A 23,284-nucleotide genomic window follows, 5' to 3' on the forward strand; every position below is an offset into this window, starting at 1 on the left:
CATGCTCTGGGAGAAAAGCCCTCCCACTGGAGTCACCTCCATCCCCGCAGGACTAAATGCCTCCCTGAGATGGAAAGAGGCAGCCAGAGGTGCCAGCAGCCAAGTGGGCTGTAAGGAGACACCGGCCAGCTCAATCCACTGCCTTTTAAGGAATGGCAGAGGCTGAGGCATTCTTGAACACCCACCACACTTCTGCAGGCTCCCAATCACGGAGTGCATTCACAGACCACGCTGGCCACGCCCTGTGGCCTCCACAGCAGGTCAAAACTGTGCAGGGCAGCCGGGACAGTCATCTCTCAGCTAAGATCGAGTATGAAAAACCCCAAAGCCCCGACAGCAGAGCAGGGTTCCTGCAGTGGCTGCAGCACTCACCCACACAGTCCCCACAATCCCATCAATCACCTTAGTCCCCCCAGCAACCAGCAGGGACAGCTTCTGGGGAGCAGGCAGAGAGGAGGATGATCCTTTTTCAAAAAGCCTTCATCAAGTCACTGCTAACTCATCCCACTGATGCCCGAGGACTTTGTTCCACTAGCACAAAAGGTTTTGCTGGTCCAACAGTGAATTTGTTGCTGTCATTCCCACTGAAAGCAGAGGGGAAAGGAAATGTGCTGCTGGATATAACAGCAGGATGGAGCTTAGGCTGAAGCATGGACAGAGGAAATGTATGTGCATGGGTATAGGAGCAACACCAGGAACAAGGTTAAAATGCAAGGTATGTAGGAAACAGTACACAGCACCAGAGAGAGGTTCAGCCAAAAAAAAGAGCAAGCTGGCCCAAAGATAAGGTATCAAGAAGACAAACAACAGGACTGGAGCCAGTAAATTCACAGAGGAGATCAGGAGCTCTGTGAAATTCAGGGACTTTACCTAAGATTGATAAGAGTGAAAAAAAACAAGAAGGCAAAAGATCCCAAAGAGCAAACTCTTCTACAGGGAGTAACAGGCAAGTCCAAAATCAGCTCATCACTGCCCACAAAGGGTCTCACAAAGACATGGCAAGGACATGACCACTAGCATCCTTCGTCCCTTGTGATTCAGAGGACTGCACTGGCTGGACGGGCTCACCAGTCTCAGTGTATGCAAGGGCGCAGGGAACATCAATTCCCTTAAAGCTTTTGTGTAACAAAATTTCCCTTTCCACTGTTTTGCTACACTGATTCCCCACTCGCAGAGGGATGTGGGCACACAGTCCCATGGAGCAGGAGACAACCATGCACCGCTTTATTAGGCAGTGGTGCTGTACACATAGCCAAGGCCGGTCACTGTTTATGTTTGGCAAAGGATGGCAGTGAGTACTGAGCACCGGTGCAGGTATGGGCAGCCTGCCTCACACTCTGCATGCCCCGCTGGCCCCAGGCAGATCCTGCTTACCCCTGCCAACCTCCTTAACTGCACGCACAGCCATTTAGTCTCTCATGGGCAGAGCTGGGCACCCATATGGAGGTACCTCAGGTCTGCTACTGGATGATCTTATCCCCGAACTTGCACACACTGCCCCCCTCCCTGGACTCTCCAAGGTCCCAGATCCAGTCCTGGCATCCCAAGCTCTGCCAAGGAGGCAGGTGTGGAGGTGTGGACAGCCGGCAAGCCCCACTCAGCTCCTCACACAGGCGGTCCTTCAGTGCCATGCCAGCATGCAAACCAGTACATGGGAGCCCCTGAGGGAGCAGGACGAGGGGCCCAGCTGCAGCAATCTTCAACAGCACTGGCTGTGCCCAGCGAGCTGCTCATGGGCTGATGATCTGGAGCCCATCCTTGGCACGGCAGCGCTCAGCCCTGTGGCTCGTTTTGGGTGCACCCAGCCTTGAGCCTGGCTCGTGGGGGTGATTACTATAGGGTACGGATAGCCACCGGGTAAAGCAAGGACATGTGCTCGGCCCCCTTGATGGGCAGCTTGCGGCTGGCGTAGTGATGGATGATCTCTGGCACGCTGTCAAAGGGCGGGCTGTGCTGACCCAGCACGTACTTGTTCTCCTGTGTCCGGGACAGTTTCATGTGCATGAAGCCCTGGCTGCTCCTGCAAGGACAGATTAAAGCAGGGTTAGGCAGTACAGTTAACCCCAGCCTCCCCTCATCTCCTGACCCCCTGACACAGGCAGCCTGCCCCTGCAGCTGAGGGGAACACTGCTGGCTCCTGTCTGCAGCCACAGCTCTGCCTGCACCACCCTGCTCCTGGGCCAACTCCAACAAAACCCACAGAGCAAAGGAGGGACATGGCCAACGATGCTGCGCTGTGTCCCCTTGGGGAGCATGGCCATGGGGTGTACAGAGCCCATCCAGGGTGTGTGTGGGTAGGGAAATCATCACCTGGGCAAGAGGGTCACTGAAGAGTAGTGGCTTTTGCTCCTTGCCTGTGACAAAGTCCCTTCTGCAGCTGCTCTGGCTCTCACAGGATCCCCTCAGCTCCTAGGACTTCAGCTCCCAGATCTCCAGCCTCACCACAGCAAACTAGGTTTTTATCCTCTGGCCCACAGTCAAAGGATTTTCTCCTTCCCCCTCTCCCCATGCCACCACTGCAGGCTCCATAAAACCCACTCAGCATAGCAAGACCATTTCCCGACACAGCACGGGCACCAAGCCACACCAAGCTGTGCAGTCAGATCCTGCCACAAACGCTGATTCCAAGTGACGGACTAACAGCCCTCTTTCTATTAATTTGCATCTCTGAGGAGAGCTGCAGCCTGTCTGCAGCATCTGGATTACACATTATAGCAAAATATTGATGACTTAAAAGCAGACAGGACCTCATCAGTGATGCTGAGCTGCTTCCAGGGCTGCACAGCCCAGCCCCATCCCCCCAGCTGGGGACAGGCCATAATGGACAGCCCAGTTCCATTAGCAGGATGGATTTGCAATCCATTTAGAGACAGAAGCAAGAAGCCAGGTGTCCTGGGAGACAGCCACAGCCCCCCAACATGGGCTGAGGAAAAGCAATAGCTTGGCCGTGTTTTGTGTCCCAGTGGCAGGGAACCAGAGCACTGTCACATGGAACTATGGAGAGATTATACTGGTTGTGTTTCGCCCAAATTGCTCCACAGGTATTAGTCACAAGCTCAGGGATGTGATGAGATCACACCTCTAGAGAGATGACTGAGAAACAGGCTGCAAACACCAGCAGCCAGGACAAGGGGTGGATGCTGCTCCTGCTGAGCACCTTTGAAGGCACAAGGAAGGACACAAAGCTTTTCAGTGTGGCCTCAACCACTCTTGTGGAGGCACAAGCCAGGAGGGACTCACTCTCCAAGCATCTGAGGCAATGGCAGGATTAAATCCTGTTAGAGCAGGATTAAATCCTTCCAGCTACCAGATCTACTCCTGGCTGCTCTCTCTTGTGCTTATTTTCCATTAAAGCAACACCAAATAACTTTAGGTCAGCATTGGAACACTTTTCAGACCATCTCCTTGGCTGTGCCTCCTTCCTCAAGGAAGAAAAAAAAATAATAGAGAGAGCTGCAGACAGCCAGATTACAGCTATATAAAAAGTATCCCAGGGGATTTTTCTTGAACAGACTCTACAGAGAAAGGCAGTGGAGTAAAAATGCTGCTCCCAGGGCTGTGGGTTCTCTGCAAACTCTGCAAGGACAGGCAATGCCCATGGAACTCCTTGATGGGCTGGGGAAGGTGAGATACTGCTGCACACCATGGCCTAGCCACACATGCCATCTGAGAGGAGGATTTTGCCATACAACTAAGGATGATGGCAAGAAGTAAAGGAAAAAACACTAAGAAACTAAGAAACAGCTTCTGGAGAGGTAATGGAAAGCCACCTTTGGTAATGGAATGCCACCTCCCAGGCTCTCCAACACACATGCTGGCTAATGCCACTCACAAAGCAATGGTGAGACCTCTCACAGCTTCAAATGCAGCTCACCAACCAGAAGAAGCTGTTGCTCCAGAATGGCTCATGAGCCAAGGCAAGGAAAAAACACAGAAAATTAAAACATCAGTAAAAATTCTGACAAAAAAAGGGGAAAGGAGGGAGCTGTTCTAGTAGGACTTATTGGCTGATCTGAAAGCTCTAAATGCAGAAGGAAGAAAGTGTATTTTCAGTGGAGATCCTGCCCTGGTTTGGTGCTGAAGGCAACAAAAAGATGAAAAAAATGTGGAGCAAGACAGACCTATCTAAATCACAATTGTGCCACTGGGAAATAAACAGAGAGGCTGAACCCCCTAGGGAGCAATGCAGGTAGAGAGACCACTGGGGAAACTCAAAATGCACTGAGAAAGGCACAGAGTTACAGGCCCTGTTGTTGGGCAGAGATAGCTGAAGTGTTCAATGAATACTTTTTTCCCATCTGGCAGGAACAGAACTAATATAGCTGTCCAGCAGAAGCACAAGAAGGTGTTTGCTCATCCATCATCATCTTCAGACAGTAACAGCTTTGATTTTGTGGATTTGTGCTGCCCCAAGAGTCAGGAAAGAGCTGGATGATGAGCTGTGTGCAGTTCCCCCGTCAGGACACATGCAGAGATGCTTCATGCAATTTTGGCATTCAGGGAATCTGGAAAACTTGGGAGTATATAAAGATTCCCCAAAAACCCCAAGCAGAAACCAAGCTGTGCTGTGGGGATGAGGTTTCCCTACTGGCAAACCAGAGCAGGGTAAAGCCCTCTCTACAGCTGACCAATGGATCTATGGGCTGGGGAGGCAAGGATGGGTACCCACATTTCCATCAACAAGGGGCTCATATAAACTTTCTTTTCCCATGAAACTAAGCTACAAAAGAAAGGGGGGAACAAGAAAACAGAGCTGAAAGCTATAACCAGACATTTTACTGAGAAGTGAGGCACATAATTTGATCCATCTGAGGGATTGTTAGCACTGCCAAGGAAGAGCAGTGGGCTTCCAGATCTTCCTGAGAGATGTTTTTGCCAGACACCAAATTAGAAACCTGTGCCACACCACAGAAAAGTGTGGACTTCATACTGCAGCCGTTTCTGCCCACTCGCTGTCATCTCATAGTTAGCCAATTAGTATGGGCACAATTCACTCTGGGCACCCACCTAAGGCACCTGCTCACCTCTGCTGTGGGTCCACAACCCCCCAGCCCTGGCAGGCTCACTCACTTCAAGGAGAGGGAGAAGTCATTCTTGCTGGTCTCGCTGTTGCGCACCAGGTAACTGGCCTCCTTGCACAGCCTCAGCAGCGTCTCTGCATCTGTCCGGCTGATGGCCCCATGGTACCAGCTGGAGGAGGAGAGGGATCAGCTGTGCTGGGCACAGAGCAGACACCATGGGAAGGGCTCTGCCTGAGGCAGCAGCAATGCCAGCACCCCCAGCAGGGACCTCCCTAGGGACTGCAGCCACATCCAGAGAGAGGGAAGGGGGTGGCACCACTGGGGTTGGGAGACAAGGGGCAGGGACAAACAGGCTGAAATGTGGAGCCAAGGAAGAAAGGGAAAAGTAAGTCTGCCTCAGGACTCCTCATGGTGTGGCCACAGGGCTCCCTAGTGCAGGTGGAAGGGTCGGGCAGCCACTCCAGGCAGGCAGGACTCACCACTGACTCTCCAGGGGCAGGGCAGGATCAATCCTCTCCCCGACAAAGGGGCCAGGCTCAGTGGTCAGTGTCTTTGCACTCTTGAGGCTGCTGGAGCCGTGCCTGAGGACAGCCCTGGCCTTCTCCTCCCTGCAGGGCGAGGTGCGGCCGTACCCCAGGCCCTCTGATGGACCTGCAAGACAGACACGCGTCACATGCTGGGATCCTAACTTTCTCTGGCACAAGTCAGAGCCACTTACATCACACTGGGTCACCTCACACTGCCGCATTGCCATGGTCTTAGCAAGGGCAGGGCAGCTCTTGGGCTGCTGCTCACTGCAGTGCCCAGGCTGGGTCCCCACCTCACCACGCCTGGAGCCAGCCGAGGCCGTGGAACACATTTCCAGGGAGGTTTCAAAAGCTCAGGAGGTTTTGCTAATGCAAAAATAAATTCAGTGGCTGTGGTACACAGTTAAGTGAGATGTAGCAAGAAGAGGTTCCCCAATCTCAGAGGATAAAATTGAATTTAAAAAAAAGAAGAGAGGATAGATGATGCTAAAGGAAGCAGTCAGTTTGGAACCAATGCACACATTTCTGCTGGCACAAATAAACATGGGGTGAAAAAACAATTCCACAAGGTGGGAAGGGAATTTTGACTGATGGTACCTCCCTGATGCTGCCACCTGCTTGTCACCAGCCCAGCCACAGCCATGAGTACGGGGGATTGACCAGGATGTGTCCTAGGGACCTGGCCTCCCACTGCCTGTTATTTCCACGCAGGATGATTTCAGCATTAACAATATTGTTTCTCCTTCCTCCCAAGAGTTCATTATTGCTCCCTGTACCGCCAACCCCCTTGCACAAATTACTTATTGATCGGGCAGAGCTCCCACAGTGTGGGGCTGCCAGGGGCTGACACCGTGGCAGCACAGTCACCCGGGAGGTGGCTGAGCCCAGAAATGCCCCAGGACTACTAGAATGCCCCAGACAGGACAACTCTCCATGCTTCATGGCTATTGGAAGGGGAGGCAAAAAATAGCCAGAGGGATGTTTTCCTCTCTAGCAGGGCATCCTCTAAGGCAGCTGTTTGAGAGGCACCTTGTCCAGGCCCTGTGCAGGTGAGCAGGACTCCAATCCCCAGCATTGAAAGGAGGGGAAGGCAGCCAAAAGCAAACCCAGCCAAAATTCTCTGCAGCTTAGCATGGCATAAACCACCCTGAGCACAGCTCAAGGAGAAGATGCCTGGCATTATGGCTTGACAAGCCCTGCTTCTGTGGCACTCTGGCTTTTCACCACCCATGCTTACCCTTGCACATCACATACAGGCTTCAATTTTAACTCATCACCTTAAAAAACTGGGGTAATCGTTAAAAAGCCAGACAACCAAGCAGCCCAAGTGTTTGTTGGCAGCACAAAGGCATTGTGTTACAGGCTCAAAAGAAATGCATTGCACCTGTCAGAGGGAGACAGAGGCATGTGCATGATTAAACAGGGTATTAAAAACAAGCCCTTAGGAGGAAGAAGACATCCTTCAAGACATTCAAGTCACCCCTAGACATGGGAAATAGAAAACTGTGGCAAGATAAACTTAACAAAACAAGGCAAGTCAGAGGGAAAAAAAAGACTCTGTGTTGCTAAAACCAGGAAAAATAATAAACTGATATGTTCATCAGAAGTAGGATGCATGTCAGAGCAAGTGTGGAGATAATAAATGATGGGAGAAAAGAAAAGGCTGCATAACAAAGAGATTAATTTTTCCTGACACCTGCATTCATTGCAGGAAGAGGATCTAAAGTTTCCACCTGCCAAGACCTTTCTTCTTGAGGACTGATCTCAGTTTGTAGCATCCCTACGGATTTGGGAAATACCCAACAAAGCCCTGGCAGAGCGGCCACTTTGCTCTCGAGTGCCCCCACCATCAGCACCAAAATAAGGCATCACCTGCAGCCTGTGCTCAAGCCCACCCAGGAGGCAGCAAAGGCCACACTGGCTTTATCTAATGAAGCTCTGCAGGGATCTGGGTAGCTGCAGATAAGGAAATGAGACATCTGCACCTGGCACATTGCAGTGCCCACCCGGACTGTGTTAGAGACACACAGGCAGCCACAGCACACCACTACACAGGAAAAGGCACAGCTCACATCCCAGTTCCCCACTAGTAACAATCCAGTCATGGCTTTCCACAAAATCCCCCCACCTAATGCTCTTGGCAAAATCCTAATTCATCACAGCATAAGAGCGAGGTCCTTAAAATATTAATAAAGGGTTAAAAGTGAAGCAGCAATATTTGGCTTTCAAAAGTGAGCCTGCTAGCAGCATTCAAACGGAATTTACCCAGGAGCTCTGCTCAGCACACACAAAAAATGCTTCACAACAAGGCAAACCTGAGATGACAAAGTGTACCTGGGAGATCTGGCTGCTCAGGATAGCAAAAGCAAGAGTGGAGAATCCACAGGGACCTCCTGACACTAAGCAGCAAGGTAATAAAACACCAGAGGAAATGGAGCAGTGCTAAATGATGAAGAGGGGATAAAACAGCCCCAACTTCACCACTGGGATCTGAATTAGCTGTTAACACATCTGTAAGGGACTGGGCAGCAAGAAGACATCAGCTAAATATTAAGTGCAGTGGATCAAACGTTGGGAATTTGGAGGCAAAGAGGAGAGAACAAAAGGGACAGTAATGACTCTGCCATGAAATGGAATAATCCCCCAGAGCAGCTCTGCTGCTTCAAGCAAAGAGGCACCAAAGAGCCAGCGTCTCTTTGCAGCAGCAAGGTGCAGCAGGACAAACACCTGTTGTCCAGCACATGAGAACTGAAGGGGGCAGGAGGATCTGGGGGAGGGCAGAGGAGGAGGGCTGTGTCTGGCACTGCCCAGGGCAAGCCCCAAGGCATCACAGCAGTCCAGAGTCACAGCAAGCATCGTCTGCAGCCCCCCTAGACACGCTGCTGTCATGCAAGACCCACCATTGGCGTCTTCGTAGCTGTGCTGGCTGTGCTGCAGAGGGATGGGGGCACCAGCCTCCCCATCTGGGGGGCTTTCACTGCTGTCCAGCTGTCCCACCGGCGGGGGCCATGGAAGGTCTTTAATGACCTTGATTTCAACTGGATGGGGGATGGGAAGGGTGTGGGAAAGAGAGAGAAAGAGAGAGAAAGAAAGGCTTTAGAAAAAACCATCAACAACACCAGAGACCCACAGAGAGCAGCAGTTTTGGGGGGAAAGACCTCAGGACTAAATTTCTGGGAGCCCTACCCCATCTTGGCCATCTCATCCCCTCCACAGTACCAAGCAGAGACACGCCTGAAGTGGGGCACATTCCCAAAGGAGAGACCCTGCTCCTCCATCAGTTTTTCCAGCCAACCCTCTCCAGGGTTTGGGGGAGCCTGCAATCACCCTGTTTCACATACCCATCTGTCTGGGGGTCTTGGCCAAGCATCCCATTGCCATCTGTCCTGCCCATGCATCTGTTCTGCCCTAGGTACCTCCCAGAAACCCACAGGGTCCACATTCCCCTGCCAGACACCAGTGGGTTGCAGCCTTGTGCCACTAGCAGCTGCCCATCAGCAGGAGTCCCATGGACCCCCTGAAAGGAGGAATGGGCCAGCAGAGATATTTTGGCATCACTGGAGAGAAAAAACACCCCACGAGACACAGCAGGATCTGCTCTGGCTTCAGAAAAAAACAGCCACCAGGCCCCAGCGTGGCCCAGGGAACAGCAACCTGACTCCCTTGGGATTTGGAGCAGGCCTGAAGGGCCCTGGGCAGCATCCACATGCATCTACATGTGAGCCAGACCTGTGAACACACCACCTCCACCCAGGGATGTCAAGCAAGGTGGTTCATGCAGAACATGGACACCTCAGCACAAACCCAGCCCAGCAGAGCATGGTGTTCCATGACAGAGCCTGACAAGCCAAATCCTTGGCACAGGGTGGCCCCAAGCACGAGTAGGCACTGTGACACTGAGCCCAGCACACACATCTTCAGCTCACAGTGCCCAAACCCAAAAGGTGAACCACTCCTCAACCCCAAATTTCCACATCTCTCACTGCCATCATCTCCACACAGTGCCACCAGCCTGAGCACCCCCAGCGCCAGCTGCAGCACAGACACACAATGCTGCAATTAAAATGCATCCTAGATAAGAGTGTAGCAATTAGCCAGCACCGGCAAGGAGCCAGCGCTAATGCACAGCATGGATTTCCTCATTACCAAACACAAACAGAATCAATCCCACAGCATGGGTAAATAGGTTAGGGGTTCTGGATGAAGGCTCTTTGAGTATTCTCCTGCCCTGAGGAAGGAGGGATGTGCTTGAGCCCAGGGTTGAACCTATCCCTGCAACGCAACGTTGAGGGTGTTAATTTGCACCAGAGGCTGTGATCAGAGCACAGAAAAGACAATGGGAGACAGGTGTTGTACAGGTTACCAAGGCAGCTCAATCCATCACTCTGTCCAGCCTGGCTCCCTGCTCAGAGAAACAGCTTCTGCAACAGCTGCACTCCCTGAGCTATGGAAATGCAGAGACCAACATTGACTCCCAGAAGATGAAGGAACCCCAAAGATCCAGCTCCACAAAACACGTTGTTTGCTTTATGGCAGCTCCCATCACTCACCTGCAAAGGCTTTGGAGATCCTCTCCTTCTTCCATTCCCATGGCTGGTCATATTCCTCCGGTGGCCGCTCATCATCCTCAGGCAGCCGGGACTCCCTGGGCCTGGGGCAAGCTGGGCAGTCACTGTCCATGTCCAGCACAGGCTCATAAGGAGTGTCATAGAGGTGCAGTGGCTGGGCGGGAGCCTCCCGTAAGCCCTTCTGGCGGATCTCTATCCGGAGAAGAGGGAAAAGGCCATGAGCCTTCTGTCCAACACAGCCATGGTACCCAAAACTGTGCTAGATGACAGGGCTCAATGTCACCCATGGGTAAAATGGGGTAGGGAGCATCAGCAGAGAAGAGACAGCGAGCAGCTGCCAGAAGCAGGAGAGCTGCTCAGCAGCACCAAAATCCCCACAATGCTACACCCCCACTCCTGGGAAGCCTGGCAAAATGTGGTCCATGGGAACACAGTACCCTGAGCCTGATTTCCTGCAAGCAGAAAGGCTGGGTTTCTCCCCTGGACACCCAGAGTGGTTGGTTTAATAAAATGCCCTTCCCTCAAGCGAAACAGCCTCTGCCACAGACACAAGCAGCCTCTCCACTGCTTGCTAGTTTTTCCAAGAAATATAATGGCCTACTTCAAAAAGCCACATGAGCTTTCCAAAAACCACTTGCTCCAGGAAAACCACAGAGCTGCAAAGCAGAGCCAGAGCCAGCGTGGTCTGAGTACTGCCTTGAGGAGCACATGCTCCCAGCTCACCAGCTTTCCAGCCTTAGACAGGCCCACTGGGGGCCCCACTGCTGCAGCAGACACAGCATATTCTAGCCCAGTCCTAACTGAATTAAATAGCTTCCACATCCATCTTAGTTTTAAGCCAGATGCATTGAATATCAGGTCTCTCCTGGCTCACCCTGGCAAGTGGGGTCCTAGAGGACAGCGTCACAGGGGGAGATGTGCCTGAAGTGTTCAGACAGTCTTTGCATGCTCTTGCAAACGCAGCACAGAAGGATAAAGGTGGGGAAATTTGCCTGCAAAATGGCTGTCCCCCACCATAACCATCACCCAGGTTTGCCTTATGTGGGGGAGCTGATGCTGTCACAGGCTGCAAGGAACAGAGTACAGTGGTCACCAAACTCGGGGACCAGAGGTGTAAAGAGTGGCCTTTGCATGATGCCTTCCACCTTACCAGCCATCATCTTCTGGGCTTCATATGGCTCCATATATCCATCATTCTCCATCACCTTCTCCAGCCCTGCCTGGCTACCTGCGACCTGTGTCGCATCAAAGGGATCTGCGTAGTCCTCCAGGACAGCCAGCTAGAAGAGGGGAAGAACAGGAAATGGGTTAAGGCACTCTCTCCCTTTATTGGGAGGTGGAAGGCAGAGATCACCATAAGCCACTCCAGCAGCAGCCACAGTGCCACTGAGAACCCAAACCCACATCATGGCAGCCTTGCAGAGCCCTGCAGGCAGCTGACAGCTTTCCAGGCACTGGCACTTGGCTGTGGAAATGCTCCAGCCTTTGTCCTGAAAGCTGAGATGGAGCCAAGCAGAGCAGAAGGCAACTCTGCCTCTCCCCTCACCATCAGGCCCCAACTGCCAGCACCCAGATACATGCCCTGCCAGGTCCCCTCTGTGGCACAGGGCTGCCAGCAGTGCCATACCCCTCCACGGCACACAGATGCTCTCCTGCACACAGCCACATTTCCTTTCCCAAGGTGGAGAAGGGGCACAGATCCCAAAACAGGGGTGTCAGCTGGCACTAGCACAACTAGGAACTCACTGGTTATTTTCCAGGGTTCCTGTGCACTCATTTGAAGAGCCTTTCTAACAAAAGGGCTAAGCTTATGGCTTCCTCTCTGCTCCTTCCCAGGCCTCCACAGCATCCCCAGACACATCCTAAGTTAAGTAAGACAAGATAGAACCTTCCTCCAGGAAGCAGAACCAGGAGCTTCTCAAGTGCCATGTCACAGGGTCAGCACTAAATTTCTGTGATTTGCACTTACTAGTGAAAAGGAGAGGATCCTGCAGTAGGATATGGGACATGTCCCAGAGCTCAGTCCCCTCCAGCACTGGAGCCACATGCCTGCTCTAGCATCTCAGCAGCTTCCCAGTCAGAGCACCCCATCACATGACACTGCAGTCCCTGAGAAGCCTGAAGCTTCCAGCCCACTTCCAGCCACAAAGCCTGCTCCCAAAGTGGGGCCAGGCAATACTTCCACCAGCAACCAAGCGTACCCAAGCACCTTAGGAGGGTCTGGTCACTTACCAGGATGCAAATTCCCAGCTTGGGGGGAATTTGCTACCACAAAACAGGCTATGCAATGTCCCACAGCAAGGACAAAATTCCCCAAACATGGTGTGGCAGCTGCCTAATCCCACCTGGTGCCAGGCTGCATCCTCACCATTATACTGTCTCTACTCCTGGCCAGCCAGAGAAACCAATGTCTGCTCACACATTCCTCTGCAGCTCAAACAAAACAAAACAAAACAAAAGATTTCTCCCTCCTTCCTGTGCAAAATGCCCAACAATAGCCTGTGACAGAAAACCCAGCAGGAAAAGGGACAGGAACTGGAACTGTAAACACCTCCACACAGTCCTGAGACTTGGCATCCCTGTGAGCTACACGGCTCTCCACGCCTGGCTCACCACCTCCTCCCTAAATGTCCCAGCTCCATGGGCAGCCGATGCATGGGGAACTGGGTCGGGTCTCCAAGCCTGGTTCCTCCATGCCTGGGCACAAGCGAGTAGCTGATCATCTCCAGACCACATCTGCCCCACAGGAGCAGAACAGGGCTCAGACATGGGAGCTGCAGATGCTCTCACTCATCAGCAGGGCAGCAGAGGACAGACAGTGTCAGTGTACTGGCACCATCCCAGGCAGGGGGCAGCCAACCCCCTGCTTTGCAGTGGGAGACAGGCAGTCTGCTCTCACCTCTATCATCCAAGGGGTGACATGGCATCACTCAGGCTGCATCAGGCACTGGGGACACGAAGGAGCAGTGCTGACCCCAGGGGTTTGCAGCCCTTTGCTTGCCACCACCAGAGCGAAATTCCCCAGGGGAAACACAAGTCGCTGGTGACTTTTACAGCTGCTTGGTCAACCAGGACTTGCTTCCCACCTGCTGCCTGCAAGATCTCAGTGAAGCCACTCCAAACAGCCAGGAGTTTCCATGGCTTCTCCCCATGCCTCGAAAGCTGCAGAGGCTCTTGCTGCACCTCCACACCTGCAGAGCACAGCCCTGTGACAGCATCTTCACTCATGTGCTCAAGACAATGGGGGCACGGGCATGCCAGCAGTGTCCCTACACACACAAAAGCACCAGCTCAACAGCCAAGGTGGGTGAATGGGCAGCACCATGTCCAATGTTGACTCCTAGCAAGCTCTCATGGCTCCAAGCATACTGGAGGGCTGTGAAATGCAGTTTGCTGACCCTCCTGGCATTAGCTGTCTGTTCCTCGGGCCCTGAGCCCAATGTGACCACATTCAAACCTGTCATGAATCATGTTTCCTATAACAGGCACAGATCTATCTTGCTGCTGGTGCCAGTCCTGGACCCTCCCTCTGCGCCATACACACATAGCAGCTTCAGACAGGGCTGAGAGGCTTCCCTCCATGCAGTGGTCACCGTCACAGAATCATTAAGGTTGGAAGGAAAAGACCTCCATGCCCAACCTTATTTCCAAATGTATCTCCTCATGTTTAGGTCTGGCTTCCCAGGGAGGAACACACGAGCTCCACCAGGCTCACAGAGTGGCCCCCCCACAGATGCTTCCAGGTCTAGAAAGCCAAGGATTGTGGAGAATCCTAACAGGTCTGTCAAGACCCCTAAAACTGAGTATTTTGTCTGCAGAAGTTCACAGAGGCTCTCAGCAGAGTTTAGATGGACTCTGTTGGCAGAGGATGAAGTTTGCTGGGTTCAGCTTGAGTGGCTCTGATTAGAGGGAAGCTCCTTGGGTTTGGGGGGAATTTGCCACACTGGTTTGCTTCTCCACTGCTTCAAGGATGCCATTTCATAGGAGCAAGGTCTCCCAACTGTAGGGTGATGAGAACATAAATCCATTTGTTCTCTAAACGGTTAGATATTACAGCACAGAGCCACAGGAAAGGTGAGAAGGCAGTTAGTGCCTCCAGGAGCATGACAATCTCGGGATGCACAAGCAAGCCCATCAGAACGGTACCTCAAGCCCCAAGACTGAGGGGCTGGAGGTTCCAGCCTGTGCCAAGAATGGGGCAAACAGCAGGGATCATGCGATTACTGGGCACATCCTAATGCCCTTGCACATGGGGCCGTATTACGGTTGCCCAGGAAACTGCATCTCTGACAATTCCTAATCTGAGTACTGGACTTTATGAGCCATGCAGGGCTCTCAGCAACAGCCAGAGGACAACAACAGCTGCTCCCAAGAGCAAGAGGGGGCCACAGCTGCTGGCAGGGCAGCTCCTTGACCCCCATTTGGTCAAAGGCCAGGCATTTCCATGCTTTGCTCATGTTCAATGTTGCTGAGGGAGCTGCTCACTGCCTGCCAATCCCACCATACGACTGTGGAGACATCACCTGCTTATACACAGCACAAGCTTTGCTAGATTTGAAATAATTTGGGTGCAAAGCCACCATCCCAGGGCAGCTCTTGGTGCAGACCAGTCCTTCGGGGAGCAGCCAAGCACCACTGGTACCTGGAAACGTATCCTGCTTGAGCACGAGTGCTTTTCAACTGTTTATCTGCCACAGCAATACACACCCAGATCCCTGCTGCAGCACTGAAGCTAATCTCACTTTATTATACATGCCAACAATAAGGGAAAAAAAAAAATAAAAATTAATGCAAGGAACCAAATTATCACTGGGTTCTTGTAGTCAAATAGCTTTTATGCTGCCCACCAGTGAAGGTGACAGATCACAGCTCTTCAAAAGCATTCACAGTTCAGACACCAAAATCCCAGGGCACAGCTGGGGTTCTTTGTCCCATCTTGACCAGAAACACTCTACCTGTCATCATCTTCTGCCACATCAAGATGTTCCACTCTACAAAGAGGTTTGCAGAAGATTCCTGGGGAGATCCTCCACCTGAAAAACAAGTTTCCCACTCTGGAAATAAAGCGCATTTGGGGTCTCCTCAGAAGATTGGTTAAATTGAGCAAACTCTGTCAGGTGCAAAATTCCTCCAGTGTAACACATCTGGCAGCTTGGTTTTTGGCAGACACTGAAGCCAAACCCAAAAGCAAACACAACACTGACCTTCCAAGAAGGGTCTGATCCTGGGGATGGCTGGGCCAGGCAGGGAGCCTAAGGCTGCCCCCGTGGCACAGGAGGAGGGCACACAGGACAGCATAGCATCAGCATCGCATAAGATGACTCAGTTCAAGGAGGCTTTCACAGGAAAGACACACACCCAAGAGCTTCCTGACTGGCTGTTCTCACACCCTGCAGCACTGACCCTGCACTCCCAACAAGGACAGCAGTGACTGGTCCCAGTGAGTACAGGACAAAGATGTTCTCAGGCAGGCATCCCCAAGCATGCCTTGGGTGCAGAAGGTCCCTCATTGCATCTCTCCCCACTGCATCCCAGTGGCATTGCTTCCTGTGCCTAATCCCCATCCAGCAGGGAAGACATCTCCAGAGTATCCACCTGGCTCAGGTGAACTGCACAGGGCCAGTCCATTGTCCACTGCTGTGGGGAAGGGCCTGGCAGACCAAGCAGACTGAGGAGGACCTGTGCTGTCCATTTCCAGCTGAGTTTGGAAATCAGCACAAGCCACTGCAGAGCTCGCTCTAATGCATCCCCACAGGATGCTGCAGAACCCACAGAAGGCACAAAGATGTGACAGCTCGTGCTACAGCAGCAAAGCATCGTGTGGCCCAGACAGGAAGGATTCCTGTACCAAGATGTTCCTGCCCATTCCATTCTCTGGAACAGCTACAGCAGGCATAGGGTGCCCAGGGAACATAGGCAGCCCCCAGCCACAACAAACCACATGGTCTCAACCAGACCACACAATCAGGAAACAGTCACTGTTCTTTCCACTTCTCTCCATCCTAATCATCCCTACTTGGAAGGGCTGTATATTTCATTAGTGATTTCCCCCTTCAATCATTAACAAAAACCCTCTCTGCTCTCGCAGCTTTGTACATGGAACTGTACTTCTCCTTTAATCTCCATCATCAGCACAACCCAAGGGGTCTGCACTCTCAGTCCCTGCAGCAGGTAGGGAACAGTGCCCACAGCCTCTTCCTAAGCCTGTGAGCACTGAGCCCCCTGCACAATTATCATCTCAGCAGAGGCTCCAGCTCAGTTCCAGTATCCCTTCCCTGTTCCAGGACAGCTTGACATCACCAAGAGCAAGGGTCACAAGCAGAAGTAACCCCCCAGCACGCACTTCCATCCTCCTGTACCAGCTCCAGGATGAGCCATCACGATGGCAGAGCAGTTGGGGAACCCTCCCATGCTCAGCCCAGTAGAGCTGCAAAGGGCTTTTCAGCCCAACAGAGTTGCTCCACATGGTAGATGCTCCCTGGTTCCTCCAGGAAAATTGTATTAATGGACAGCTGCAAGCACTATCAAATATTTCCACTTTTACTTCTGTTTCACCCAGGCTCTGGAGCTCTGTGTCCATCACATACCAGAGCCCTACAGAATTAGAAGTCTCCTCCCTACAGTGGCATGCAAGAGACTACCAGCAATCTAATCACCACCTATCTTGGAAAAATGAAGGGTCTTCTTCAGCCTAGAGCTGTTAGCACAGTTTCCCTGAACGTATTCCAGATTCCGACTTTACTCCAAAGTTCTCAGATTCTCCCCAGCCAAATCCAGTTTGGATCTCCAAACAGCCTGGCTGTACCTGTCAGCAGTCCCTGCTTCCCTCAGCTCCGGCTCAGCCTTTTACACATCACAGCCTGAGTCCACATGCTCCTGCTCTGATCCTGCAACACATGTTCCAGAGGAAAAACCATCCAAGGCTGCCTCAGCAAACCACAGCACCACGGTAGCACCTCTGGTCCCTATTACCAGTGCCACCCTCCTCATCCCCCTCTGCTGCCTGCAGCAGCCAGTTTACCCAGCTCAAAAGGAGAGCTCTGCTGGGCCACTCCAGAAATCTCCCAAAAGCAAATAGTCAGTACAAGCAACCACAACTTCCCAAGATTCACCAGCAACAAGTTTTTTCTATCTGCTTAAAACATTCTCTAGCAGATTTTTCCTGGTGCTCATTTAATTGTGCCGCCCAGTAGTGCCAGGACCGCGGATGGCATCACTGACTGTATCCACGATTCCCTCCACCAGCCAGATCTGCAATCCCGTCGAGTTCGCCTGACAAGCCTCGTCTTGCAGGCGGCAGCGCTAGCGGGCACTAATTACCCCCTCCTGCCTTTATTTGCGCAGTCCCCGCATCAGCCTCTCCTCCAAGAGGAAAGCCTGGCACCAGCGGCCGCGGCCCCGGTTGGGCTTATCCTCCACCAGCTCTCTGTGCCACTCAGAACCTGTCTCCCCACGGGGAGCTTCTGCCCAGCTCCTACCTCTTACCAGGGATGTTTCTAGCTTCCTTGCCAGCACCGGCAGCTCCAGGCTCCAGGCTGTCCGCTCAACCCTGGAGAAGCCGGCGGGAGGGGGTGGGGGCAGACAAAGAGGCGCTGAGGCTCCCTGACAAAGCAGCACGGCATCTCTGGGGGTCCGGCCGCCGCCGCTGGCACAGGCAGCCCGGGCAAAGGGAGATCCGCCAGGCGCGGAGCGATGGAAGGCCCAGGGTCGCCGGCCCCAGCGTCGGAGGGCACCGCAGACAGTCCTGCGCTCCTCTGCGAGCGCGATTCCCGCTGGGGATCATACCTGCCTCCCGGGAGCCGGAGGAGAAGCCGGGGCCGCCCCCGTTCCTGCTGACGTGTGCCCGGCATGTCAGTGCTACCGGGGCACGCGACACGGGAGCCCTGTGGAGCCTGGCCGTGGCCCCTCCCGGTGCTCCAGGATCCTAACCCTGCTCCTTACTGTGGAAGCCAACAGCCTGGCAGGACCACCGAGGGCATCTCCGTGACCGAGGCGCTCCGGCTCCACCTGCTCCTGGGGTTCTGGTCCTGCTCCTCACGGCAGGGCCGAGAGTCCGGCGCGGTCACTCGGGGCATCGCGAGTAGCGGGATAGCGCGGAGAGAGCTCTGGGGCCCGTGTGCGGTCACTCACCTCCTGCGGCGGCTCGTCGGGTGGCTCGGGGCCAGCCGGGGGCGAACTGGGGGGGGCTGGCATCGGCGGCGGGGGGCTGGCGGGTACCTTTTCCACCGCCTCCACCTTGATGAGCCGGTGCTTGGGCGAGACGTAGCGGGGCCCGTCGGGGGCGGCGGCGGGTGGCGGGCCGCTGTAGGGGTCCTCGAAGTCGCGCTCCTTCTGCAGCCGGTAGGCCGCCACGATGTCGGGCTGGGCGGCAGCCAGCGGCTCGGCCGCGCCCCCGGGCGGCAGGGGCGGCTGAGGCGGCGGCCCAGCGCGGTAGTCGGGCTTGGGCGGCGCGGGTGGCGCGGGCCGGGCGCTGCGGAAGCCCAGGTGTTCGCGAAGCCAGCGGGCCATGGTGCCCACGCACTGCGGGGCCCCGCCGGCCCCCGCCCCGCCGCTGCAGCCACCGCGCTCCGAGCCGGCCGCTCCGCTCAGCAGCATCGGCGCCGGCGGACTGAGCGCGGCGGCGGGGCTCGGGGGGGCGCGGGGGAGGCGGCCAGTGCCACCTGCCGGAGCGCCGGGTGCGGGGCGTCCCCCGCCCCGCCCGCCCGCGCCGCGGCCCCGCGCCCGCTTCCCCCGGCACTGCGCGCCGCGGCCCTGAGCGCGGCCCGACCTCCCCGGCCCGCCTCCCCCGGGGCCCGCCCCGCTCCCCGCCGCCTTCCGCCGCGCCCGGTCCTCCTCGGCGCTGCGGGCCGTCCCCCGCGCTCGAGCGGCTGTGGGCTGTCGGCTCCCGGCGGTTTGGGGCCCGATCCAGCCCCGGCGCTGCCCTCAGCCACCCTGGAGCGTCCTTCGGCATCAGGGGAAAGGCCACCGGGGAGGCAGCCGGCGAGGCGGGGCGGTGAAGGGTCCCTCATGGGATCACAGAGTGTCCTGAGCTGGAAGGAGCCCTCAGGGCTCATCCAGTCCAACTCCTCGGTGGAAAGCAGCTGCCTGGGAGGTGTTTGGTGGGCGCAGCTCCGTGCAGGACCCCCGGAGCGGTTCGCTCCAGGGAGACACTCAAACACGAGGCTGGCGCTGTGGACCGCCACAAGAAACACTGCACGAGGGGTGAGCAGGGATAAGGCTGGGAAGTGCTTGGGAAGAACGCTGAGTTCAGGCTGGATGTGCCGAGACATTGGAGCCAGCATGCAGGGCTGATCCCCAGCACACGGGCTGGAGGACATCCCCTGGGATGCAGTGGGAATGTGGCACTGGGAGCAGTGTGTTGGAGCATGGCAGCGGAGCCCAAGGCCATTGTAGCAACAAAAGCATGCTGACACACATTCTGACTGGTCCCACAGCCATCACCAGCCGGCAGCCTTCTCGCCTCACCCACCACTGAGACTGGGTCCCACACTCTCCAATGCCCCAGCAACCCTGTCTCCAGACCTATGCCCCCAAATCCTTCACATCCCTTCCTAAATGTACACCATCATCCAAATCTGCACCCAGGCTCACAGACTGAATCCCCTGAAGGCCATGAAGAAATCAAAGGGCTAGAGACAGGATACTCTGAGAGTGGGACCCCCACTGGGATCCCACTGCAAGCTGTGAAGCTGTGCAGCGGCATCCAGTGAGCAGGGAGAGATGTCACCGTGTGTTCCTGGATGTCCTCACACCATGAGCCGTGGTCCTGCACCATGTGTGGGGACAGATGCTGGGATGTTGCTGTCGGGGTGCCTAGCTGGGGAGAGAAGTTTCTCGTGGTGACATCCTTCCTACCAGCCCTGTGCAGAAGGGACAGTGAGGGTGGGGCTGCCAAGGAACTGAGCTTCCTGTGCCAGCCTGGAATGGTACAAGCCAGCATGTGCCCAGGGAGCCCACTGAGTCCCAGATTTGCTGAATCCTTGAGCACATTCATTTTGAGAAACCCATCCAGATTTGCCAAGTCCAACAGGACAGCAAGGGAGCTTCCTCCTTAGGGGGAAGACAGACATGAAACCCAGAAAACAGCACTGGAAATTTCAAAGCATAGAGATTGCATGATGCAAAAGGCATCAGGAGAAAAAGCATCTGTAAGGAACAAAGTGACCACCAGGCAGTGTTTGCGATCTAGCAGCAGACTTCACTCTCGGCAGATGGAGATGAAGAGACTTATTAAAATGCAGAATGACAGAGATTCTCAATAAATTTGCCTGTTCGGCATTTGGAAGGAAGCAGAGCTAATGGCACTTCAGATTAAAAGCACTTCCACCCTCTATCAGTAACCAAGGAGGATGTTCAGCAACAGCTGTAGGAGATGGCTCTTGTTAAATCCTCAGGCCTAGAAAACACATGCTCAGCGTCTCCAGAGAGGAGACCAAGGAGGGATCTAGCTTGTGGTGGTGTTTGGTTTTTTAAAATACTAATATTAAATTTAAATACTAACACCATATTAGAGGAATTGCAGAGGTTCTTCCTTTTCATCCATTCCTGGCAGATCCCTCACATCACTCCCCCCTTGGAGAGGCCGCTGTGCCAGGGCCGTGCTGGTATTTGACAAAGGTCTATGGTCTGCTCTCATGTAGGACCCCGGCATTTCCTCACCATTTGTTGGGCCTCTTTCTCTTCCAGATTGGCCCATTGTAGCCCTGTGATCTGTGATTCTGATCTGTGCCTCTGAGGCATCACCTTGTCACCTCAGGCTTCAGTAGAGCTTGGAGGAGCATCAAAGTCCCTGGACTCACCTGAGCCCTGAGATTTGAGCTTCCCCTGGATATTGGCTTCCCCTTGACCAAACCACCTGGGCAGCAACACAGGCACCAGGTGAAGAGAATACAGCTGAGATGAGAGTCCCCTTGGGAGATTCCTTTGTGCTTGGGGAGCTTTAAGGCACCTCCAGAAGGAGACCAAATGACCTTATCACCTGCATGGCTTGGCACAGGCTGCTCATATTCTTTTCTGCAGTCATGACGAGAGGCTGGAGACATCCCTCTGTTCACAGTGGTTCACTTCAGGTTTGGAGGAGCGGTGGCAGATTTCTACATTCCCACTGCCAAAACCAGAATCTGTCTGTAGCTTGTGCTGCAGCTAGTGCTGCTCCAATCCCAACTGTTTACACAGTCCATATCTTATGCACGCTGGGACCCAGGTTTGATGCCTGCACTGCAGAGACTGACCCTGATACCACAATGGTGGCTGCGATCCCGCTCCACCTGCGAGTCACTGCAGCTCACTGTGACAGATGGCTGCCATGGAGCGTTGCGGGTGTAGGGACTGGCAGGGGACCTGGGGTGTTACTGGCAGACGGGAGAGGATGAAGGAGCACACGCTGCACCACTTGCATGCCAGAATCCACATTTTAGCTCCTCTCTCATGCAGCCGCAGTGGGAAGCACCCCCAGGTAGGATGTGCAGCCCTGGGGGCTGCCTGCTGCTGGCACTGCCCGCAGCCCGTGGAGGCCCCAGGAAAGAGGGAACGGTGGCTATGAAGCCATTTGCACACAGTCCTCAGATAGGAAGAGAACAACCCATGGCTGTGCAGAAGTGATTTGTGGTTCAGAGGGACCATGGAAATAGGGGAGGAGGCAGAAGGGCTTTCTGCAGTTGTGTGCAAGGATGCAGAGCTGGTCCTCTGCACTGGAATCTCTACTCCCACCCTCTTCTCCTCCTCTGAAGAGTCCAGGAGCTCTTTGCTGAGATCTCCGGGCTGGTGCTCACAGCATCACCTTTCCTCTTACTAAAGGCGCTGCTTGCCTGGGTAAATCCAGACAAGTCAGAGCATACAGCAGGAATAAAAAGCCATGTCTTCCCGGCTCCTGCCAGCCCAGCAGATAGCTGTGTGCATCTTCAGCCCTCATCCATCCTCCAGGGCCTGAGGACCTGCTTCATCTACCTACCCTAAGTGCTCCTGGTGCTCACTCCCAGCTGGGGACAAGAGCCCTGTTTGGCAGCTGGGCCAAGAATAGCACACAGGACCTTCCCTGAGCTGAGGGGACATCGTGCCACTTCTTCACGCTAAACTTTTCCCTCCAGTTTAACCTTGGGTGGTGCAGACACAGCCCAGCGTCCCCCAGGCAGCAGCTTCCGGTGACTCAGAGAAGGTCTCTGCCCCAGCACACTCCCGGGTGACTCACCCCCAGGAAATGTGGGGGCTGAATCTGACACTTGCCAACGTGTTGCTTGAGTCAGGTGCTAGGTCGACTCTTTCCCCTGATACCAGCATTGACCCTGGCTCGCAGAGAAGTGTGCAGCTCCTTGAATCTCTGGGTACTTCTTCCACAGCTTTAAATAAAAGCCATTCTCAGGAACTTTGGAATGCCTGTGTGCCTGCACCTTTCCTCCCCGGGAGCAACCCACATACACCCCACTGTGCAGCCCAGCAGGGACCAGGAGGATGTCACATCTGCTGGGTGACAGCCGAACCACCTCCAGGGTCTGGGTACAGCAGGGGGCATGAGGACTGGAAGGTGGCAACTGTGACACCAGAAATGCTTCCTGGGAGGCAGCCAGGGAGTCCCAGACTGATAAATGACACATCTGTTCTCTGCAAATGAACAAAAATTGGCATACGGAGGAGGAAACTGGCATCGTTAGGGAACAGATGGATAAATATGACATATTGGCGAAGAGTCGACACAGCTCTCTTGCAGTGAATTTCTTTTCCATAGCTAGTGGCTTTCTTGGAAAAAGCCAGCAGGCCCCTGAGGGTGATCCAGCAGAGGTCCCTGCATTTCCACACACAGATCTTTTGACAAGATGAGGTCAATGGCAAAATGTGCAATACTATTGAATTATTCTGGAAATTGTAGATGCATGCTAAGGGTTGCAGGAGGACTTTGAGAGTCTGAGCAAGTTGACGACAAAATGAGACAAAAGCCAGTGTTAGGGAAGTGACATACATGGGGAAACAAGCCCAGGTTCTTGTCTAAAGAGATGGGTTCTGAGACTGGGAGCTCTGACAGTCTGTGAAACTGTCCCCTCAGCAGAAGTAAAAACCTCAAAGACTCCCTGTCAAACTGATAAGAAGGGTCAGGGAAGAGCAGAGATTAAATCAGAGGTGTCACTATTCCCCAGCCAGTCCCAGTCTACATGCATTTCTGGTCCCCCTATTCCAA

The 23,284-nt window shown here is 54.1% G+C and overlaps 1 protein-coding gene across 6 annotated transcripts; it reads right to left on the reverse strand.

The window, feature by feature from the left end:
* Positions 1 to 1,199: 1,199 nt before the first annotated feature.
* SHF (Src homology 2 domain containing F) lies at positions 1,200 to 18,711 on the reverse strand. Of its 6 annotated transcripts, none has more exons than XM_033070932.2 (7): positions 18,247 to 18,711; positions 11,267 to 11,396; positions 10,099 to 10,308; positions 8,449 to 8,586; positions 5,501 to 5,672; positions 5,071 to 5,190; positions 1,200 to 2,020 (listed from the first exon to the last, which is right to left on the reverse strand). In XM_033070932.2, the coding sequence occupies exons 1-7, from the start codon at positions 18,709 to 18,711 to the stop codon at positions 1,834 to 1,836; spliced, it is 1,422 nt and encodes a 473-aa protein (XP_032926823.1). In that variant the 3' UTR covers positions 1,200 to 1,833. The 6 variants fall into 6 exon arrangements, with proteins under 6 accessions (XP_032926823.1, XP_042635615.1, XP_042635617.1 ...); XM_042779681.1 differs by lacking the exon at positions 18,247 to 18,711 and adding an exon at positions 17,902 to 18,108; XM_042779683.1 differs by lacking the exon at positions 18,247 to 18,711 and adding an exon at positions 17,602 to 17,687.
* Between the last annotated feature and the right edge of the window lie 4,573 nt (positions 18,712 to 23,284).

The sequence above is a fragment of the Catharus ustulatus genome, chromosome 12, assembly GCF_009819885.2.
Source record: "Catharus ustulatus isolate bCatUst1 chromosome 12, bCatUst1.pri.v2, whole genome shotgun sequence".
Classification (NCBI taxonomy): domain Eukaryota; kingdom Metazoa; phylum Chordata; class Aves; order Passeriformes; family Turdidae; genus Catharus; species Catharus ustulatus.

Excerpts from the sequence above, each read along its gene's own strand:
- SHF (XM_033070932.2), bottom strand. The coding sequence starts at position 18,711 with ATGCTGCTGAGCGGAGCGGCCGGCTCGGAGCGCGGTGGCTGCAGCGGC. Across the intron at positions 5,673-8,448 it reads CAGCTACGAAGACGCCAATG|GTCCATCAGAGGGCCTGGGG; the intron begins GTGGGTCTTGCA and ends TCTGTCTTGCAG. Across the intron at positions 2,021-5,070 it reads GACTTCTCCCTCTCCTTGAA|GAGCAGCCAGGGCTTCATGC; the intron begins GTGAGTGAGCCT and ends CTGTCCTTGCAG.